This window comes from Ctenopharyngodon idella, chromosome 24, assembly GCF_019924925.1.
Source record: "Ctenopharyngodon idella isolate HZGC_01 chromosome 24, HZGC01, whole genome shotgun sequence".
In the NCBI taxonomy this organism is placed as follows: domain Eukaryota; kingdom Metazoa; phylum Chordata; class Actinopteri; order Cypriniformes; family Xenocyprididae; genus Ctenopharyngodon; species Ctenopharyngodon idella.
This window is the reverse complement of record NC_067243.1, coordinates 8935538-8955089: the sequence shown is the minus strand read 5'-3', so window position 1 is coordinate 8955089 and position 19552 is coordinate 8935538. Positions and strand designations below refer to the sequence as shown.

General features: G+C 36.2%; 1 protein-coding gene across 12 annotated transcripts in view; it reads left to right on the top strand.

The window, feature by feature from the left end:
• Nucleotides 1–7586: 7586 nt before the first annotated feature.
• The window catches only part of phf21ab (PHD finger protein 21Ab), a 30984-nt gene continuing 19018 nt past the window's right edge, over nucleotides 7587–19552 (top strand). For 5 of the 12 annotated variants that reach the window (XM_051884612.1, XM_051884614.1, XM_051884618.1 and 2 more), the window contains exons 1-5: nucleotides 9622–9882; nucleotides 15086–15128; nucleotides 16672–16774; nucleotides 18488–18520; nucleotides 18751–18816. In XM_051884612.1, coding sequence (XP_051740572.1) covers nucleotides 16718–16774; nucleotides 18488–18520; nucleotides 18751–18816 — 156 coding nt within the window. In that variant the 5' untranslated portion in view covers nucleotides 9622–9882; nucleotides 15086–15128; nucleotides 16672–16717. Of the gene's footprint in view, nucleotides 7670–9621; nucleotides 9883–9922; nucleotides 10000–10051; nucleotides 10369–15085; nucleotides 15129–16671; nucleotides 16775–18487; nucleotides 18521–18750; nucleotides 18817–19552 lie in introns of those variants that run through there. The other 7 variants (XM_051884617.1, XM_051884613.1, XM_051884609.1 and 4 more) reach the window with 6 other exon arrangements.

The following is a 19552-nucleotide window of genomic DNA, read 5'->3' as shown; positions in this document are numbered from 1 at the left end:
GCAGTCGACAGCGCACACAAATTTAAATCACACTTTGCGTGATGATGGTGTTGCATAATACACTTATACTAGGGGAAGGAGGTTGTTATGATTATTTCTTCAAATCTAAAGGGTGAAAGTGCTAAAGAAGAGTACGACACGAGTTTTTTCTGCATTATATCGTCGGAGTGGGTGGTTTTTGTTCACATCGGACTAAGTCGTCACTGTATTTCTGCAGTATACTGTTCTAACTTTGGAACAGAAGAGCGGATCAGGCCTCCCTCCCACTCAGACTTTACATAAAGACGGTTGGAGTGAGGCCCACACCGCGCTAACTACGCTATGCAGGGACTTGCGTCGGTTCATATACGAGCTTCTTACACACACACAAACACACACACATACAAATGTCTTGAGCTGCAACTGCATTTCTGTTTTAGCTCAGTTATTTTGTCTAAAAAGACGAAATTCAAACTTTTATTGGATTGGCGGCTCAATTAACAATGCTAACATGCTAACTGTTATGTCTAAATTTGTTGATAGATTGTAATTTGATTTAAATATGTAAAATGATGTACATACTGGAATAGATTGGAAAAGTGAAAAGTGCAAGAAAACACAATATTAACAAGCCTGACTGTTGAAAAAAACATGATCATGATTTTATTTTAGTGTTGTTGCTGTAAGCTAAAACTATTAAAAAAATGTTTTCGGTAATTGCAATAAAGCTGAAACAAAATATAAATATTAGATGAAAAGCTAAAAATTAGAAATGATGCCTTGGTATGATAGTTCTAAAAGTACTAAAATTAAAAAAAAAAAAAAAAACAATAAAATTGAAATAAAATGGCACATAAAATTAAACTAAAATTAAAATGGAAATGAGAATATAAACATAAAAGTTAATTAAAAATACTAATAAATACTAGGCCTATATAAATAATACTAAAATAACACTCATATTTCACTCCCAAAATAAAAAATGAATATGTATTTAATTTTATTTAAATTTATTGAAAAGTGGTATTTAATAAAAAATAAATTTAAAATACAAATAATTTGCATATAAATTATTTATTCTAATTTATGCCAAAATGATTGTTTCCAGACAAACTGTTTTACAGTAATTAGAATCTAATGAGAATTCCAACTCAAAATAAAACACCTGGATAAATAGTAAAGTTTTTTTTTTTTTTCTAGGATGCTCTTCTTGTATGTTTCACTTTAACTGAAGAAAGTAGTGCTGATAGAGCCGCTGAAATATTCTTGTGAAATTTTGAGTGAGGACACAGCACTGTTAACTTTGTCTTAGTTCCTGTGAGGTTAAAGTTCACTGCATTTCACACATGTTCCGATCTCCACCAGCAGCAGAGGACAAGAGAAGAGCTCTTCTGCTATGCACCATCCACAGAGATGATATTCATATAAGCACATGGATATAATCCCCTCCTACACACTGGGTTCAGTTAGATAACATACTGGGCTGCTCAGGTAGGGAAAAATAGACAAAAAGTGGGAGGAAAAAGAAAGAAAGAAAAAAAAGAAAGAAAGGAAAAAGGTAGAAAGGAAGGATAAAAAGGAAATAAATATATATAAATGCATTATATAATAATAATAAATGTGCAGAAACTTCACCCTTTCTACTTTTTCTCGCAATCTCAGGCCCTTGGCCGGTGAACATGATTTCACCAAGTACAACGTGTTCCTGGATCAACGTTTTTGTTGATCCTAGAACAACATTCCAATCAACCAATCAGATTTGAAGGACAAGGTTACAGTCCCTCAAATCTGATTGGTTGATTGGAATGTTGTTCCAGGATCAACAAAATATGTTGATCCAGGAACATGTCCCAAAGTTATGGTTACCCCCTCGACCAGAGGCAGGGTTATGTTAGAAATGTTCCTGGATCAACATCTTTGTTTATCCTAGAACAACATTCCAATCAACCAATCAGATTTGAGGCACAAGTTAACAGTTTATGTCAAGATTAGGCTTACAACCAGGGTTAGGTGCTTCTAGTGTTATTCACCTATCATGATTTTAGGGATAAATTATGAGTAGGATTATGTTTTGGGGGTAGGGATATGGTTAGGACAAAATTTCCAGACAGGAACGCTGTTCCAGGATCAACAAAATATGTTGATCCTGGAACAACATTCCAATCAACCAATCAGATTTGAGGGACAAGTTTACAGTGTATGTCAAGATTAGGCTTACAACCAGGGTAACAATGATTTTGGGATGGAATGTTGTTCCAGGATCAACTAAATATGTTGATCCAGGAACATTTCTAACATACGAGGGGGTAACCATGACTTTAAGAAGTGAGTCATGTTCCTGGATCAACATATTTTGTTGATCCTGGAACAACATTCAAATCAACCAGTCAGATTTGAGGGACAAGTTTACAGTTTATGTCAAGATTAGGCTTATAACCAGGGTTAGGTGCTTCTAGTGTTATTCACCTATCATTTCCCTCTGATTTTAGGGATAAATTATGGGTAGGATTAGGTTTAGGGGTAGGGATATGGTTAGGACAAAATTTCCAGACAGGAACGCTGTTCCAGGATCAACAAAATATGTTGATCCTGGAACAACATTCCAATCAACCAATCAGATTTGAGGGACAAGTTTACAGTGTATGTCAAGATTAGGCTTACAACCAGGGTAACCATGATTTTGGGAAGTAAGTCATGTTCCTGGATCAACATATTTTGTTGATCCTGGAACAACATTTCTGACTGAAAATTTAGTCCTAACCCTATCCCTACCCCTAAACCTAATCCTAGGTGAATAACACTGATGTAGAACCACCTAACCCTGGTTGTAAGCCTAAACTTGACAAAAACTGTAAACTTGTCCTTCAAATCTGAATGGTTGATTGGAATGTTGTTCCAGGATCAGCAAAATATGTTGATCCAGGAACATGACTCACTTCCCAAAATCATGGTTACCCTGGTTGTAAGCCTAATCTTGACATAAACTGTAAACTTGTCCTTCAAATCTGAATGGTTGATTGGAATGTTGTTTCAGGATCAACAAAGATGTTGATCCAGGAACATGGTGAAATCACATTCACCTCAGAGGCAGAGGGTGTATGTGTCTAAAATCTCTTCTAGTATTCAGTCTAATCTGAGCGCTCATTTGGTTAAGTGTACACAGAGACAACACATCATGTGAAGAATTCCTTGTCAGTTAATGTGATTGCAGCTGTTTTAGCCTAAATCTGAGATTAAAACCCTGGTGACACCTCACAGAGCCGAGCGGGGGTCGGCGTTTCCTGAAACACACCCGCACTTTCACCAAACAACTCTGTCAGTGTGTTATTTTTAAACTGCTATTGATACCTAACAATGCGGGATGACTGATGCGGGGGAGCTATATGTTACAGACCGTGACACACATGTTATTTTTCCAGAAGTGAGCGCTGTCGCACAATATGACATTTAAAATAGCTCAAGGGAATTTCAGAGCATCATTCGTCATAAAGGGGACTCAAAGAATGGGGAGTCACCTGATATACAAAACACATTGCATTCTGGTATGTATTTGTGCTTATTAGTGATTATAAGGAACTATGACAACTTAAACCTAAAACAATGTGAATTTGACACTATTGTATACCGCTCAAAAGTTTGCGGTCTGTAAAAAGAAGTATCGAAAGTCCAAATTATACTTAACTTTTTACGCATACGCAAGGGTCAGCATACAGTGCGTGTGACGCGAATTTCGTCATCAGAAGAGTACGCGCACCGCTGGATTTTTGTAGCGCAGGTCGCACATTTTTTTTGCAGTAATTAGTTTATCCACAAGGTGGCAACCGTGCCCTGGGGGCATCGATTCACAAAGTAGTCAAAGAAACCTTGCATAAACAGAACAGACGGGAACGCATGCAAGCTACAGCGACAATGGAGGCCTATATAGGCGACAGATTGTGCGAAGAGGTTAGAAAGTACCCTCATTTGTACAACTCTAGCATGAAAGAATACAAATATATTTACATGGGTTGTAACTCGTGGCGAGAGATTGCTCAAAACTGTGCATGCGTCGAACACCTGTGTCGCACAGGTCAAGTGAAGTATACTTGCAAGGCAGTGTGTACAACTGTGTAAAAAAACGAAGTATTCAAATTTAAAATAACTGTTTTCAATTTTAAAATATAATTTATTCCTGTGATGCAAAGCTGAATTTTCAGCATCATTATTCCAGTCTTCAGTGTCACATGATCCTTCAGAAATCTTTCTTTCTTATATGATGATTTGCTGATGTTCTTGTGGAAACCATGATACACTTTTGATCAATTTAATTTATCCTCGCTGCTGGTGTAATTTTTCAGAAGCGTTTTAAATAAATCAGGGGTCATTTTGACCAAACTGCCTTACATCTTAACATTCATACAGCTTCTGCTACAGCTCTAGAGACGATAATATATTTATGTTCAAAATGCTCTCGTCTGTCACAAGCTGTTTTAGGCAGGTGGAGAGATTTGATTCTAAAAACAAATGTGGATCGGCCAAACCTTAATAGTTTACCTTCATCTATGCTTGCACGTGTAATAGTAGTTGTAGCAGGTTTAATCGTGACTTGAATCGTGAAACTAACTACTGTCCACAGCAGACCAAAGCAGAGTCCATGAGCCACAGCTCATTTCCTTTTATGCGTCAGCTTTCATGTCAGCCCGCTTTGAGGTTTGGCTGAGCCAGAACACTAACCTGATCCTGCCTGATGAATTCAAAGTTATTTAGAGATGCAGGTTTTGATGTAGCAGAACAGGTGTTGCTGGAAAACCCTTTGTTCTGACAAAACATCCTCCCTACATACACAATAAGACACAACCAGACCACCCGCTCTAAAATGACATATGGAAAATGAGTGATGTGAATATGATCACATTATGCCCGAGGATATACTATGTCTATCTAGCTCTCTCTGTATGTCTATCTATCTATCTATCTATCTATATATCTATCTATCTGTCTGTCTATCTATGTATCTATCTATCTATCTATCTATCTCATAGACTCATAGAGCTCTGCTCAGTGTAAGCTATTGTGTCACATATAACAAAATTATACTACAAAGCAGGAACTCTGGGATCTCATTTAGCCTTAATGTCATTTGATGCTTTTGATTTTGTGCTGATTACAGTGACCTGTTTAGATTCATCAAAAACATCAAGAGGCGAGAGAGAGAAAGAGAAAAGCTGTTTTATTGTGTGTCCATTACAATTAAACCACAGAAACAACAGATGGGCACAAAACGGACATCAGCAGGTCATTCAAGCTAGATATGAAACAAACCTAGCGGTTTGCAATCCGTTTTAGATCGGATTAGTCCTTAGGCCTATAAATACAGACTCTTTTAATATAATACAACTGTTTTGCAATGTATTATAATGTTTTAGTAGGCCTGTTCTTTTCTCTCATATACCTGTTGAAAACGTTATGTCGGCCCAACTCAAGTCAATGTGAAGTTTCAAGCAGGTTAGGTTACCTATGTAACTAGACTGCTTGAGATATAAGCTTTTTAGCATGATTTTCTTTCAGAAGTAAGCCCACAAAGATAATATCTGGCTTTCAATACTTTAAACAGCGGTTATCTTTATAAAAGCCCCAATTATGATGAAGATATCTTCATCCTTTGACAGTCGTGAAATGTCAGAATTCACAAATCAATGCTTTCGCCGAGACATTCATGTGACTATGGATTTCTATAAGAGTACATCGCTTTAGATAATGATACAGTACCACACAGTGCACTGCTATACGCAAGACAGATGCTGAATGTGTTTTATTAGACTACAGTTAAAGGTAACCTACAGTATTTGTTTATTTTGCGCTGAGGGTTTATCGAGATAAACTAGTTTTCAACTGGTCACGTGATAGCATAATGACCGCGAGGCGCGAGCTATCTATCGGCTCGCTCCATTTTAAATATAGCCTACATTAAAATATTGGAAAAAATTATAATTTATTAAGATTTAAAATAGATTAATTAAGCAAAAAATACTGAGTGGACGTTAAACTACAATTCTCAATATCTGTCACATGAAGATCGACTGTTGCACAATAGCGCCCCCTGTTGGTCACTGGGCAGATCTGTGGTAAGAATCCTAACAGCACCATCCTCCTACACTGCCGTTTTGCAGTGTACGAAGCCTACACGCAACCTTGACACTGGTTACGACAATGCACGAGTGCAAAAAGTGTGTAAGTGATAGAGAAACGTATACCACTGCTGTTTAAAAAACAATCGAGTACATTACAATAGTCACCTGTACCTTTTTCCCATCCGAGAGAATCAGTTTCTTCCATGCGGCTGTATAAATGCCACAAATGAGCAAGTGGAGCACCCTGTCTGGAAAAAAGAAGACCAAGAAGGCACTTTGATGAGATCAAGTTCAAAGTGTTTTCAGCTTTCACTAGCGCCGAGTTTTAGCCAGTACAATGGCGCCGTCTACTGTTCACAACAGGCAAAACGCTTTACACATTCAGAGAAGGCCAAGATGTCCTATTCATCATATTATGAATGTGCCAAAACATTCAAGCCAGGCTGTAGACTTCAATACTTGTTTAAATAGAATATAAATGACTGCAGAAATGTGACAGACTGAATAATGATGTAGCAAAGCAGTTCAGGAAGGCTTTAAAGAAAGAAAAAAGCCATGATGAATGAAAATACAATAGCCTTCATTTGCACTGCAGTTTTGTGTAACATTACATGTGAATACTAATGAATTCTTCATTTTTTTCTTTCTTTGTGGAGTTTATATAGGCGAAATTATAAAAGTGTGAAGCTAATAACCATGGACTGAAGTTCCCAAATACATGATTTTAGACTTTACAGTCTATATGTGATGTTGAAGTCATGGTGGCATTTAGAGCTTTGCAGGAGAACATTATTAAATTGGGCATCTTGAGACTAGTGAAAGGTGGCAGCAATAAATGACAGAACAGAGTGAATAATAAAAGGGTCATGATGATTCGATAAGCCGCTGTTATTTTATTTAATATTTTAGCTTTCAAACAATTACATGCCCTTAAAATTTCATATTGTTATGTTTGAAAGTGTGTTTAGATTTATTTTATTACTATTTTACATTTTAAATGTACGAATGATTATTTATTTCCTTGTATGTTTATTTTATTTAGATATATAAACCATGTTTTGTCGACATATTTCGAAAACAAACATTTTTATTTAATTTTTCATATTTTTAGTATTACATACAGTTATAATCAATCTATTCTTAAGCTAATTTTTAATGTTTATTATTAATTTAAAAGTACACTTTAGGTAGGGATATTTTCTTCTAAGCTTTATTTACGTTAAAAACATAAACCAACATCGTTCGATTTACTCGCTTTAGCTAATCAACACATGTTTGCTTATTTCTCGCGAGATTTGCGTCCAATAGTTTTAAACGCGTGTAAAACCTCAAACTGAGAGTTAAGTTCAGATCAAAGCTCAATTTAAGTATTCGAAGCAGTCTTTTACCCCGCCTACATTTACAGACACCTGCCACAAAGCGAAATCCTTTTGATTCACGGTCTGTCGATTCAGCAAAAAAATCAGCAAAAAAAAGCCTATTCCGAGCAGCCTCAAAAATATGTCATGGCGGCCCAGAAAAAACTGTTAACTCCTGACAATTTCATTGGTTAACGGAGCGGCCATCTCTTTCATAACATGGTAGGAGAATTCGTTTGCGTAGATTATTCCGTAAATATATTTCAGACGCTCTTAACAGACATAAAGCGTCGTGATGGAGGTCCACGTGCGCTCGGTATGATATAAAACACTAAGCAGTGTATGACAGAGGCATTTACTTTGACTTCATGTTAGGCTGTAGGGGGAGTGAAGTGGTGTCAGGCAGACATGGTGGTCTGGATGGGGGGGATGCAGTCACTTCTTTTGCTGACTATTTATCCTGTGAAACCTGTAGTACTGGAACGTTTAGTTGAAAATAGATTAGCTACTCCTGTGATTTCTACAGTAATGGAAATGAAACGAGTTTACATTTATATAAGCTATTTGTTGCATGTATGCAAATATGTTTTGGACTGACATAAATATTCATAAAGAAGAACTGGAACTGGGTCGAAGTGACACAATAACATATTTCAATGTGCATAACATACTGTACAATTATTAGTATATTTGGGGAAGGTCTATACATTATTTTTTTTATTTTCCTGGATCCAATTTATAAATTACTTTAAAAAATATTGTTTTATATAATTGTCAATTATAAATAAGAATGTCCAAAATGATACAGGGGTCTAAAGGGGTCCTCTCTTTGTTATGGTTTTCTTGTCACATGACAAGCAAATGGCTTCCTGGAAGTTGGTTGCAGTGTCTTTGATTTGGCAGACACAGAAAAGTGTATGTATATATATATATATATATATGTGTTATGGTAAGAATCCTAACAGCACCATATTCTCCATATTTCTAACAGAACGTATATATACCCAAGATGACCTCTCAGTCCCCTTTTTCTTGGGAATATCCCGGACAAGCCCCCAAATCAAAAAAGTGTGTGTGTGTGTGTGTGTGTGTATATATATATATATATATATGTGCTTCACTGCTTACTTATTAAATGAATAATTATAAAAGATACTAATACTAATTAACCCAACATGTTATTGTCAGCCTTTATAACTTTTAATGTTAATGTTTACAGTCCCAGGACAGTTACGGGTTTTCTTTTATTTCTTTTTTTTTTTTTTTACTTTATGTTCCACAAAAATTCTTTGACAAATAGGGCCTATCACAAAAACAGTGTCACGTCATTAACCCATATGCAAATAAATTTCGTAATGAGGAAACTACATGTAGTTTTACAACTGAGTGTAAGTGATATATAAAACACATACACACACACACACACACACACATATATATATATATACACTATATAAATATGTGTGTGCATATATATATATAAAATGAAATTCTCTAGCTCTAACTCAGTTTTTTTATTATTTTATTTTATGACTCAATAATACTGTAGGCCTAATGCTGTGTATAAACATAAAAGCAGAAAGTCTGTTAGAGCATGTAAAATTATTATTAATAAATAGCCTATAATGTTTGCAGACAAGTAAAGCAGCATATTTCCCTTTTTGTTTAATTATAGTCAAGCACTTTTTAATTTGGCCACATTGTTTACATAATTTAACTAGTTAGCCTATACTTTGTAAGATGTATTATATTTAAAATTAAGCGTTTCTCTCTGTATTTGTTTTTGGTAATATGCATATATAATCTTTATATTAATAAAACACTTATTTTGCTGTCTTTGAGTGTATATCCATGAGTTTGAGTGAGTTGACTGCCACTTCTTTTCTCCAGATGAGTTTCGCCGAGTTTACATCCGGGTTTTTCCCTAGGCAATGGGAGACGCACTACCGCTGTTCCTTAGGCAAAGTGAAATAAATTCGCCGCACCGTCACAAAAAATAGTCCTCTTCACAAACACGTTTTGAGGAAACTTCACCTCCACTTTTACACTAAGCACGCGCACTTTTACAGTAATCGTGATGTCTCTGAATCGTTTGAATAGATGTTTGAAGTATTTGTGCCTTTTGACGGCTACTTTTCCTGCCCCCTTCGTCTCCCTCTTCCTGCGCGGATGAATCTCCGAGTGCTGCGGCTGTGGTGAATGAGATTGAAGAAGAGTTCTTGTTTTGTATCTCAGTTTCTCTCTTTTTTACACACACAAAATAAAATTAAACAAACAAAAAATAAGGTCGTTAACCTAGCTAAATTCAGCCCAGAGGACCACTACAGCTATGTGAGGGATCGGATCGGACCGAGATCTCGGAGTGTTTGTAAATATTTATTTAAATAATTTGTGGGGAGAGAGAGAGGCACTACTGCTCAAGTGAGTAGAGGAGGGTAAGTGCACCTTGGGATCTTTTTTTATTATTGCAACTTTTATGCGCCTCGTTTTTGGACTTTAATCGTTCAGAGACTCTTCGTCGCTTTTCCAAATCCAAACCCCGTCGCGATCGGGTAGGTAGAGAAGTCAGGATCCCGATGATTTTGGAGCTAAATTGCCGCTTATTTCTAGGAGTTGAGTGGTGTATTTCTAAGTGCAGCGCGTGAATCGAACGTTCCGCGCGTTTTGTTATTTTGTAACATTTTAAACTTCGCTGGATACATTGTTGCCGCAACGGTTGTTTCCAGCTCAGTGGAAACAATGTATCCGATGGCAGCGTGGGGATAAAAGGGGGAAGAATGAAGATCTTTTCCTCATGCATGGCTTGAATTAGTGGTTGCGGCTCAGTCGAGTCCATCTAACTGTAATTTGTGCTGTTGGCCTGTTAGCTTTAGCAGAGTTAGCCGTAGCACAATATGAAAGCTCCTTATATCCAGCAGCAGGTTTGTAAAAAAAGATTCACTCCTATTTTGTTAGTTTTCAACGCTTTTAGTAGCTGGACTTGTCGTGGGTGGGTGATAAAGTGATGCTTTTTGTAACACTGCGATTTTTTTGCTTGTTTAGAAAGTGATTTTCTTTTATGTTGCCTTTTTTTTTCTTTCTTTTTTTTTTGGTTGGTGGAGGCTGAGTTATTGGAGCTGATGTGTTTTAGCTTGCGCCAACTACAGCCAGATTCTTTTAGAGAGCGAAAAAGAAACTCGAAACGCTTTTACCCTCATATTGTAGTGGATCAAACATGCATAACCACCTCTTGTATGAATATTTGTGAAAGTATGTGCTGTGGGTAAACACTGTGCATCATCTTCCGTGTTTCCCTGAGGTTTATAATAGTGGCCTAATCAAAGTGCTGCTCAACTTTTCCTGTCATTTGCACATCCCTGATCAGAAAGCCGGGTTTTATGTATAGCTCGGGATAATTTTTGGATCAAACTGTACCCTGTCAGAGTGTTTGCACATTACTGTAGCTTTGCAGGTGGCAAATTAAAGCTTATTTAGAATATCTGTCATGTAGCAATATTTCGTATTTAGTCATTTTAAGTACTTTTTAGCACAGGTTTAGTGTCAATTTACTAGTTTACAACTAGTTGTTGATGTTTGTCAAACTCTAGTAACGTGTTTACCTTTTTGTTTATTGTTTAACTGTGTATTTCTGCTCATGTTTGGCTTTCATTGTTTATATTTTGAACTTATTGTTGGTATTTGACATGTTTGTAAAACTTTACATTGTTTCCAGTGTCACCTGACATGTTAAGCTCTTTTTATTTAGGTTTTGCTTTCCTTGTCCATGTAGTTTCACTTTCAACGTTTATACTGTCACAATCAAATCTTTTAGGCCTCTATTATCCCATGTATGTAATGAATGTAATGCGTTTAATACTGCTCTGAAATATTCACTTGAGTTTTGTTGTTGATGCCATTCTTGTCTATCAAACAATTATGCAAAACAAAACGTTGCTGGCTTATGTAACTTGACACTGGAAGTATTTTAGTCCTATAGTTTGTGTCTTGTCAGGTGTAGTTGTGATATTCTGTTACCTTATCCAGGCCTGGATACTATTTATAAAGGACAATAATTCACATTACCCTTATTACGTCTATTTTTAGCCATCTTCTATCAGTTTGCTTAAGTAAAGTTTATCTGTTCTGAGCACTCAAATGAATCAGTTGTTTATAGGTCAATTGAAATAATTTCCAAGATTGCCTGTTGTTACATGTATAGGTATTCGTTTAAAATAACAGCGATTTTTATGTAGAGTACTAATATTTTGTTGTATATAAAGTTTATTACAATACGTTGTTCTGACTTATTCTCACTTTTATGTAATTCAAATTGCTGTGTTTTACATTTTGAAATTAGATTATATATTTGCCAAATCACAACCAAAAGTTTTATTCTTCTAGATTTTGGAGTATAGATTTACACAAGAACATTTCAACAGGTCACTGAAAACTTTACGGAGACAAAAAAAAAAAGCCCTCTGTTACTGTACTGTATAACTTTCCTATTGCAAATAAGAACCTAATTTGAATTGCAAACTCAAATGTAAATATATTAATTTTTCATTACTGATGCAAATTTCATCTGCTCATTTTATTTTCAATATGTAGGGTTTTTAGACACCCTTTTTAAGACATTAGATAGTGCTTACTAAAAGCCAGTCAGCATTATGATTCAACATAAATCACTTTTATGGCATCCATGACGAGATCGATTTTTCGGTCTAGCTCAGGGGAATTTACCTCTAACCAAAGTTTCATGAATTGAATGATGATATTTATTGTGGTTATTACTATTATTATTACTCTTACTATTACTATAACAAATGCTTACTATTTAATAATAATAAGGTGACTTGCAAGTTTCAGTAAATGATTACAGAGACTTAAGGCCTGTTCACACCAAGGACGATAAAGGTAGTTCTAAAAATTCCACAATTCCACACCACAACTATAACAGACAAACAATATCATTGGAATCTCATGAGGGCTTTTCACACTTAAAATAGTTAACCCTGGGTCATTCTAAACCCCGGGTAAACGTAATCCTGGGTTATCTTGATTCACGTTTTACACTGCTCATAATTTACCCGTGGTTAACAATTAATCCTGGGTATTCATAAGCTGACGTTTCACGCTGCACATTCCTAAAGCCTGGGTTAACGTTCTTATTTGCATATTTGCGGTGTCAGTGCCATTGATTGGATAAACGCAGCACGCTGTTTACATAGCTTTAAGATTGCGCATCCTCGTATTGCCGACTGTACTATCGAGTTTATACTCAAAAAACATTTCGGACTATAAAGGTAAGAATGAAATGGTCTCTACTTAACTCAAATTGTCGCATTTTCTGTCGGCATTTGACATTTTTCTTCTCAAACGCTGAATTTACTGTGTATACACAATGCGCAGTGTTTCTGTGACTGTCCAAAGCATGTGAATATGAGGCACGCGATTGGTTGTCTGTTACTAGGCTTCTAGTTATAACACCACATTGTTTCACACTGTACAAGTTTCGCACCGCAATGTGGGGTTAACAGCACAAAAGTGGTGCTAAGTCACTAACCCTGCTCCGGAGCAGGGTTTCATAACCCTGGGTAAAAAGCGGTGTTAACCCCATACTAAATTACAAGTGTGAAACGTTTCTTTACCCGGGGTTAAAAGTGGTGTTTAGAACGATGATAACCTGGGGTTAAGCGCAGTGTGAAAAGCCCTTTTCAGAATGATTTTTTAAATTTACTGATTGAGCAAAATGCACACATTAACAAGACATAGCAAGATTTTTTTTCCAGCTGATGAATGATGAAAACATTGACAGCCAATAAAAATCCACCTGACATTAAAGAGCACAAGCATTTAAAGTGGCAGACAACAAAACTGCAGCACATGCTTAGAATAAACAGAACAATATCATCTGCTGATGTGAATGCAAATATAGTTATTATTATAGTTATTGTTCTTGGTGTGAACGGACTTTTATTTTGGGTTTTGGATGTTTACATAGTGTTGTTTCCTGGTCATTGGCAGCAGAGATGTTTAACCGCTAATCCACCTCAGGTTGTACATTAAAAAATACTGGGTTAAAAATGGCCCAAGTTGGGTTGAAAATGGACAAACCCAGCAATTGGGTTGTTTTAACCCAGCGACTGGGTTAAATGTTTGCCTTAAAAATTACTGTATTGCTTGCTTAAAATGAATCCAAAGTATGTTGGACATGAACATTTATTAATACGTTTATTAAATGAACATTTATAAATAAGTTTAATGAATAATAATTAAACAATAAACATTTATTAAATTGCTTGTTAATAAACGTTCACCTTTTGATTATTATTGTCTGATTTTGAATTTCCCACCGATTTTGGGTTCATTTTAAGCCAGCCATATAGTAATTTTTAAACAATGGTTGGGTTAAATAAAACTACCCAGCAGCTTGGGCAAACATTTAACCCAACCGCTGGGTTGTTTTAACCCAGCATTTTTTTAGGGTGTATCTTTTTGGTTGTTAATATTAGTTTTCAAGAATATTGGTGCTGGGTCAGAATGGTATTGTTTTGATTTATTAATACTATATTATAAATATATGGACAGTGTGCTTTTAAAATACATTTTAGAATGAAAACTGCCTGGAAAAAGGTGCCTACAATCTAGAAAATGCTGGGTTAAAAACAACCCAACTTGGGTTGAAAATGGACAAACCCAGCGGTTGGGTTAAATGTTTGCCCAACCTGCTGGGTAGTTTTATTTAACTCCTCTATTGTTTAAAAACGACTGTATTGCTTGCTTAAAATTAACCCAAAATATGTTGAAAATTAACAGTTATTTATATGTTTAATAAATGAACATTTATAAATTGCTTATTAATAAATGTTCACCTTTTGATTATTATTGTTGCCTCTAGTAATTATGTGTCTGATTTTTAATATACAACCCATTTTGCGTTCATTTTAAGCCAGCCATGTAACTTTTAAACAATAGTTGGGTTAAATAAAACTGCCCAGCACATTGGGTAAACATGTAATCCAACTGCTGGGTTGAAACAACCCATTCGCGGGGTTTGTCCATTTTCAACCCAACTTGGGTTGTTTTTAACCCAGCATTTTTTAGTGTAATATCAACTTCAGTTTCCATAATCACTTCCAGTTTTTGTGAGCACCCAAGTTGACATGGTTCCCTTCTTAAAGATCAAGCGATTATATTTACTTGTGTGTTATTATAGACTTTATTTGATCAAAGACTGGCAGAGTGACTCGATCTGAGAGGGTGTCGTTTCCTGCGCATTGTGGGCTGAAGGTCCTGAGATACCTGACTTCCGTGTGGTCATGACAGATATCATCGCTGGCGAGTATAGTCTTCACTTAATATCTCAGAACTCCGTTTGGCAGGACTGCACAAAGGACAAATCCGATGCTTGAGTTTTGAAAAAGATATTTTTAGTTTGGCGAAGATGCCGGGAGATGCACAGGGAGGGATGCAGGACTTTTTGTCGTGGGGTTCACAGACGGGATGAGCAATTAGAAGCCTGCTGAATGCTGCGCTTGCAATGTTGCCCCTTTTTTCACAGACTGTATAAGAGAGAGAGAGAGAGGGAATTGGAGTGTCTCTCCCCAATCTAATAGGCTGTGTGTGTGTGTGTGTGTGTGTCTGTTTCATCTTGTGCAGGGAGTTGGAGAGAGCGCGTGAACACCAGTCTCAGTGCCAGCTGGTAAGTCCTCTAATAGCCTCTGTTATAATTGTCCTCTTGGCACAGGGCCGCACACCAAAATCAATGAGAGTGAATGAATGTCTGTAACACTGCCTCCGTTTCGCCCACTGTTACTCTAAAGTCTTTGCGTCGAGGTTGTTCCGTTTTCGTCCAACAGTCCTGCCCATCTTCTCGTTTGTCACAAGTTTTTATCGTCCACCAACCGCAGTTTTCCTCTCCCAGAAAACTGCTTTTCAGTAAGAACCTCTATTGAGTTTTTTCCTCCTCTTAGTCCCGTTTGGCCAAGATACTTTTTGAACTTAAACAAGAGGTTCTTGCAGTGCGGTGCTGCGGGATCGCTCTGGGAATACGACCTGGATAAAGCGTGTCTGTTTACTACCACCTGAGACATCGTGAATCATGCCTTGATTTAGAGAAGTGCGTTTTTCCCTCAAACCGCATTAGATACTGACTTGTGTTCCCCCTCGTGGTGGCGCTGAATTAAAGGGTTAGTTCACCCAAAAATGAAAATTATCCTATGATTTACTCACCCTCAAGCCATCCTAGGTGTACATGACTCTCTCCTTTCAGACAAACACAATTGAAAATATATTTAAAAATATCCTGGCTCCTCCGAGCTTAATAATGGTAGTGAATGTGGGGCCACGTTTTGAAGCCAAAAAAATGCATCCATCCATCATAAAAGTAATCCATACGGCTCCAGGAGGTTAATAAAGGCCTTCTGAAGCGAAGCAATGGGTTTTTGTAAGAAAAATATCCATATTTAAAACTTTAACTACAATAACTAGTTTCCGGCAGACGGCCGTACACATTGATTTGTGGCGGAAGAGTAACCTCTGACCTGACGCATAACATAATGACATAATGAACGCGGAAGCGCAGAGGATAGAGCAAAACAAAACACCGGTCATGAATTAGAAGTCTGAAACGATTATTTTTAAAGAGAAATGTCGGAGGATTTCGATATATATGACAAGAGGAGCTTAAATTTGTTGCACAGTCCTATTTGTTTGAACCGCGAGAGGTGTCTAAGCTTACGTTACTCCTACATCCTGCGTCATACATCGCGTCAGGGGGTTACTTATTTGGCGCAAGTCGACTTGCGCAGTATGCGTACCGTCGTCCCCCGGAAGCTAGTTATTTGAATTTATAAAGTTTTAAATATGGATATTTTTCTTACAAAAACGCATCACTTCGCTTCAAAATGCCTTTTTTAAACCCACTTGAGCCGTATGGATTATTTTTATAATAGATTGATGCATTTTTTTGGGCTTCAAAATCTGGTCCCCCCTTAACTACCATTATAAAGCTTGGAAGAGCAAGGATATTTTTAAATATATCTCCAATTGTGTTCTTCTGAGAAGATAGTCATATACACCTAGGATGGCTTGAGAGGGAGTAAATCATGGGATAATTTTAATTTTTGAGTGAACTATACCTTTTAAGTCAACCTCCAAGCATCTCACAAAATAAAGGTTAAATATATAAAATAGAAAAAAAAAATCCAATAAGTCTCAGAAACCTCTTTGTTTGATTTCTCTAGACAGGCTGAAAGTTTCCTGGGACTCTCTTTCTGGCGAACTGGATCAATGATGGAATTGCAAACATTACAGGAGGCCCTGAAAGTGGAAATACAAGTCCATCAGGTAGGAGATCTCGCAAATGGGCTTCTAATCAGTTAAATCATGTGGGGAAAACAATTCTGAATCGTCACTGTACTCTCATGACAAGAGTTAAAATCACAAGCCAGTGCCGGAAAGCTTCTGCTTTGCTATAATGACTGAAAGCAGATGCTTTTCAGGTGATTCAAATGATTTCGGAGTCTGGAAGAACAGGTCTCCAGGTCCTCCGTTGCAACGTTAGTGATAAATGAAGATATGTTTCTCTCCTTGTCCCTCTCAGTCAGAGACGGCGTGTCCCAGCAGGCAGAAAATTAGTTGAGCTGTCTGAGTGGGGTAAGAGAAAGGAAAAAGACAGGGAGGGAGGGACGGAGAGTAAGAAAAAGGAGGAGAATCAGGGTCATACTGGGCTGATAAAGCGTTAGCCATTACTTCAATTGTAACGAATCATCTCAAGCAGGTGTTCTTTTACATACTGGAGGTTTTTTTTTTTTTTTTTTTTTGTGCTGCCGTCTGGTTTTGTCTTCATATCGCTTGGAATATTTGACAGGCAGGTGGAAGAGGGATTTCTTGCCTCATCCGGGACAGATGAATGGGTTGTTTTGTGGCCTCGCATGACTCACTGTTGCCTACTGGTGGACTGCAAAAACTTTGAAGAAACATAAAATCACTGTTGTTGTTTTTTTTTTAAATTAAAGTGGGACAAGATGTGTCATGATTTGTTCATGTATTTCGAAAGAGCCTGTGATGTACGACATGTAGCATAAATGTGGTGATAATTTTTTTTAATGTAAGGTAAAATGAGCTTAATTTTAAAACAAATGTATTTATTTTAAAATATATATTATACATGTTTTACATATATAAAATCAAGCTAAAAAATCAGGCTAAGGATTAATCATGAATTATTAAATTATATATTAATTTGTTAATAAATGATAAAAGTGGCATTTTTACTTCTAAAAATTGTTTTGCTTCATTTTCCAACTGGTTTATGAAAATGTGAATTTGAGAAGACATTTTGGATGTCAGTTTCAATTGATAGCAGATGTCCTGAAATATAATTAGGGGACACATTTAACATTTCATTTCTTCTTGCCTAGAGGACAACTTTGAGTATAACGTGGCACAGCTTACCCCACTCTCCCCTATCTTTTTCACTTCTTAAAGGAATAGTTCACCAAAAAATGAAAATTCTGTCAGTTCATAAAGGAAGATATTTTGAAGAATGTTGGTAACCAAACAGTTGCTGATCCCCATTGACTTCTATAGAACTTCTAAAAAAATACTATAGAAGTCAATGGGGACCAGCAACTGTTTGGTTACCAACATTCTTCAAAATATCTTCTTTTGTGTTCAGCAGAAGAGGCTAAATGAAGTTTGGGTGAACTATCCCTTTAATATAGCTGTCAGTCAAAGATTGATTTCACCCCAACTGGATCAACTCATCAACTGAAATTCACCATTTTCATATAAATTACATTTGTTCATTGCAAATGGAAAATGTTTGTTCTAAATTAACACATTAAATGGTGTCTCCACAAACCGTTGTTAACTGGAAGACAGTTACAGAAAGCCGTTGGCAGGCTGCCTGCTGCTCTGCTTTTGTTTGAATGTGAGGCAGATGCTGTAGTTCCACATGTGGCCTGTAGATGCCACACCATGTCTGTTACTCCCTCCCAAACTGCAAGTTTTGACTATCTTGTCTTTCTTGTCTTGTCTTCTCTTCTGTTGCCATAGAAACTTGTCGCCCAAATGAAGCAGGATCCACAGGTAAATATTCTTTATGACGTTGCTCTTCAGAAATAATCCTCTGGTTTGTTTGAGAACTTAACATGATTGACGGCTGAGCATTATATTTGGCATACTAATAAGACAGCTTGGTGGTGTTAATAAGTGTTTTCATTCTGAATTTATATAGTTCCAGGCATTAGTTCAGATACTCAGTGTCATTGATGTTCAAAATAAGTGATTCTTGCACTTATCTTTGGTATTTTTAATAGAACGCAGATCTGAAGAAACAACTTCACGAGCTCCAAGCGAAAATCACGGCTCTGAGTGAGAAACAGGTAAGAACTTTCACAGTAGTTGTGACGTCATTCACTGCTGCAAGTGCTGAAACCAAGGAGAATGTTTTTGAGCAGTGAAACATGATTCAGATGCTGTATTGCCTGTGTGACAATGACAAAGTTTGATTTGTTTTTTTTTTTTTTTTTTTTTTTTTTTTTTTTTTTTTTGGTAAAAAAATTTTTTTTTCTAATGCAGTGCAAAGGATATGCACATAATGTATAATGTATGCTATGTGTTTATGTATATATACATATGTATTTTATCCTGTTGTTGTTGCCAAAGAGATTGGTGGGAAATTATTAGTTTTTAGTTGAATATGATCGTTTCTGAAGGCATATTGCCCTGATGTCAAGTGGTGACTTGACTGTTTTGTGCACGTTGAAGCCAATGTTTTTTTAGTATTGTTTTTATCTATTATAGTTTTTATTAAGTTTTTCAATTAGCTGTGGTTTTTATATTATTTTTATAGTTTTCATTATACTTTTTAGCAATTTTGTGCTTTTTTTATTTTTATTAGTTTTTTTTTTTAAGGTTACTATTTAGGTTTAGTTTATTTTTATTTCAATTTTAGTTCAGTTTTAGTGTTTATTTATTTCCATTTAGTTATTATAGTCCTTCTACTGTTAGTTGCCAATTGACAGCAATTTTCATGTAGTTTTTCATTTAATATTTATATTTTATCTTATTTCAGTCTCAATAAATTATGTTTCAATAAACAAAATGTTTTTAATAGTT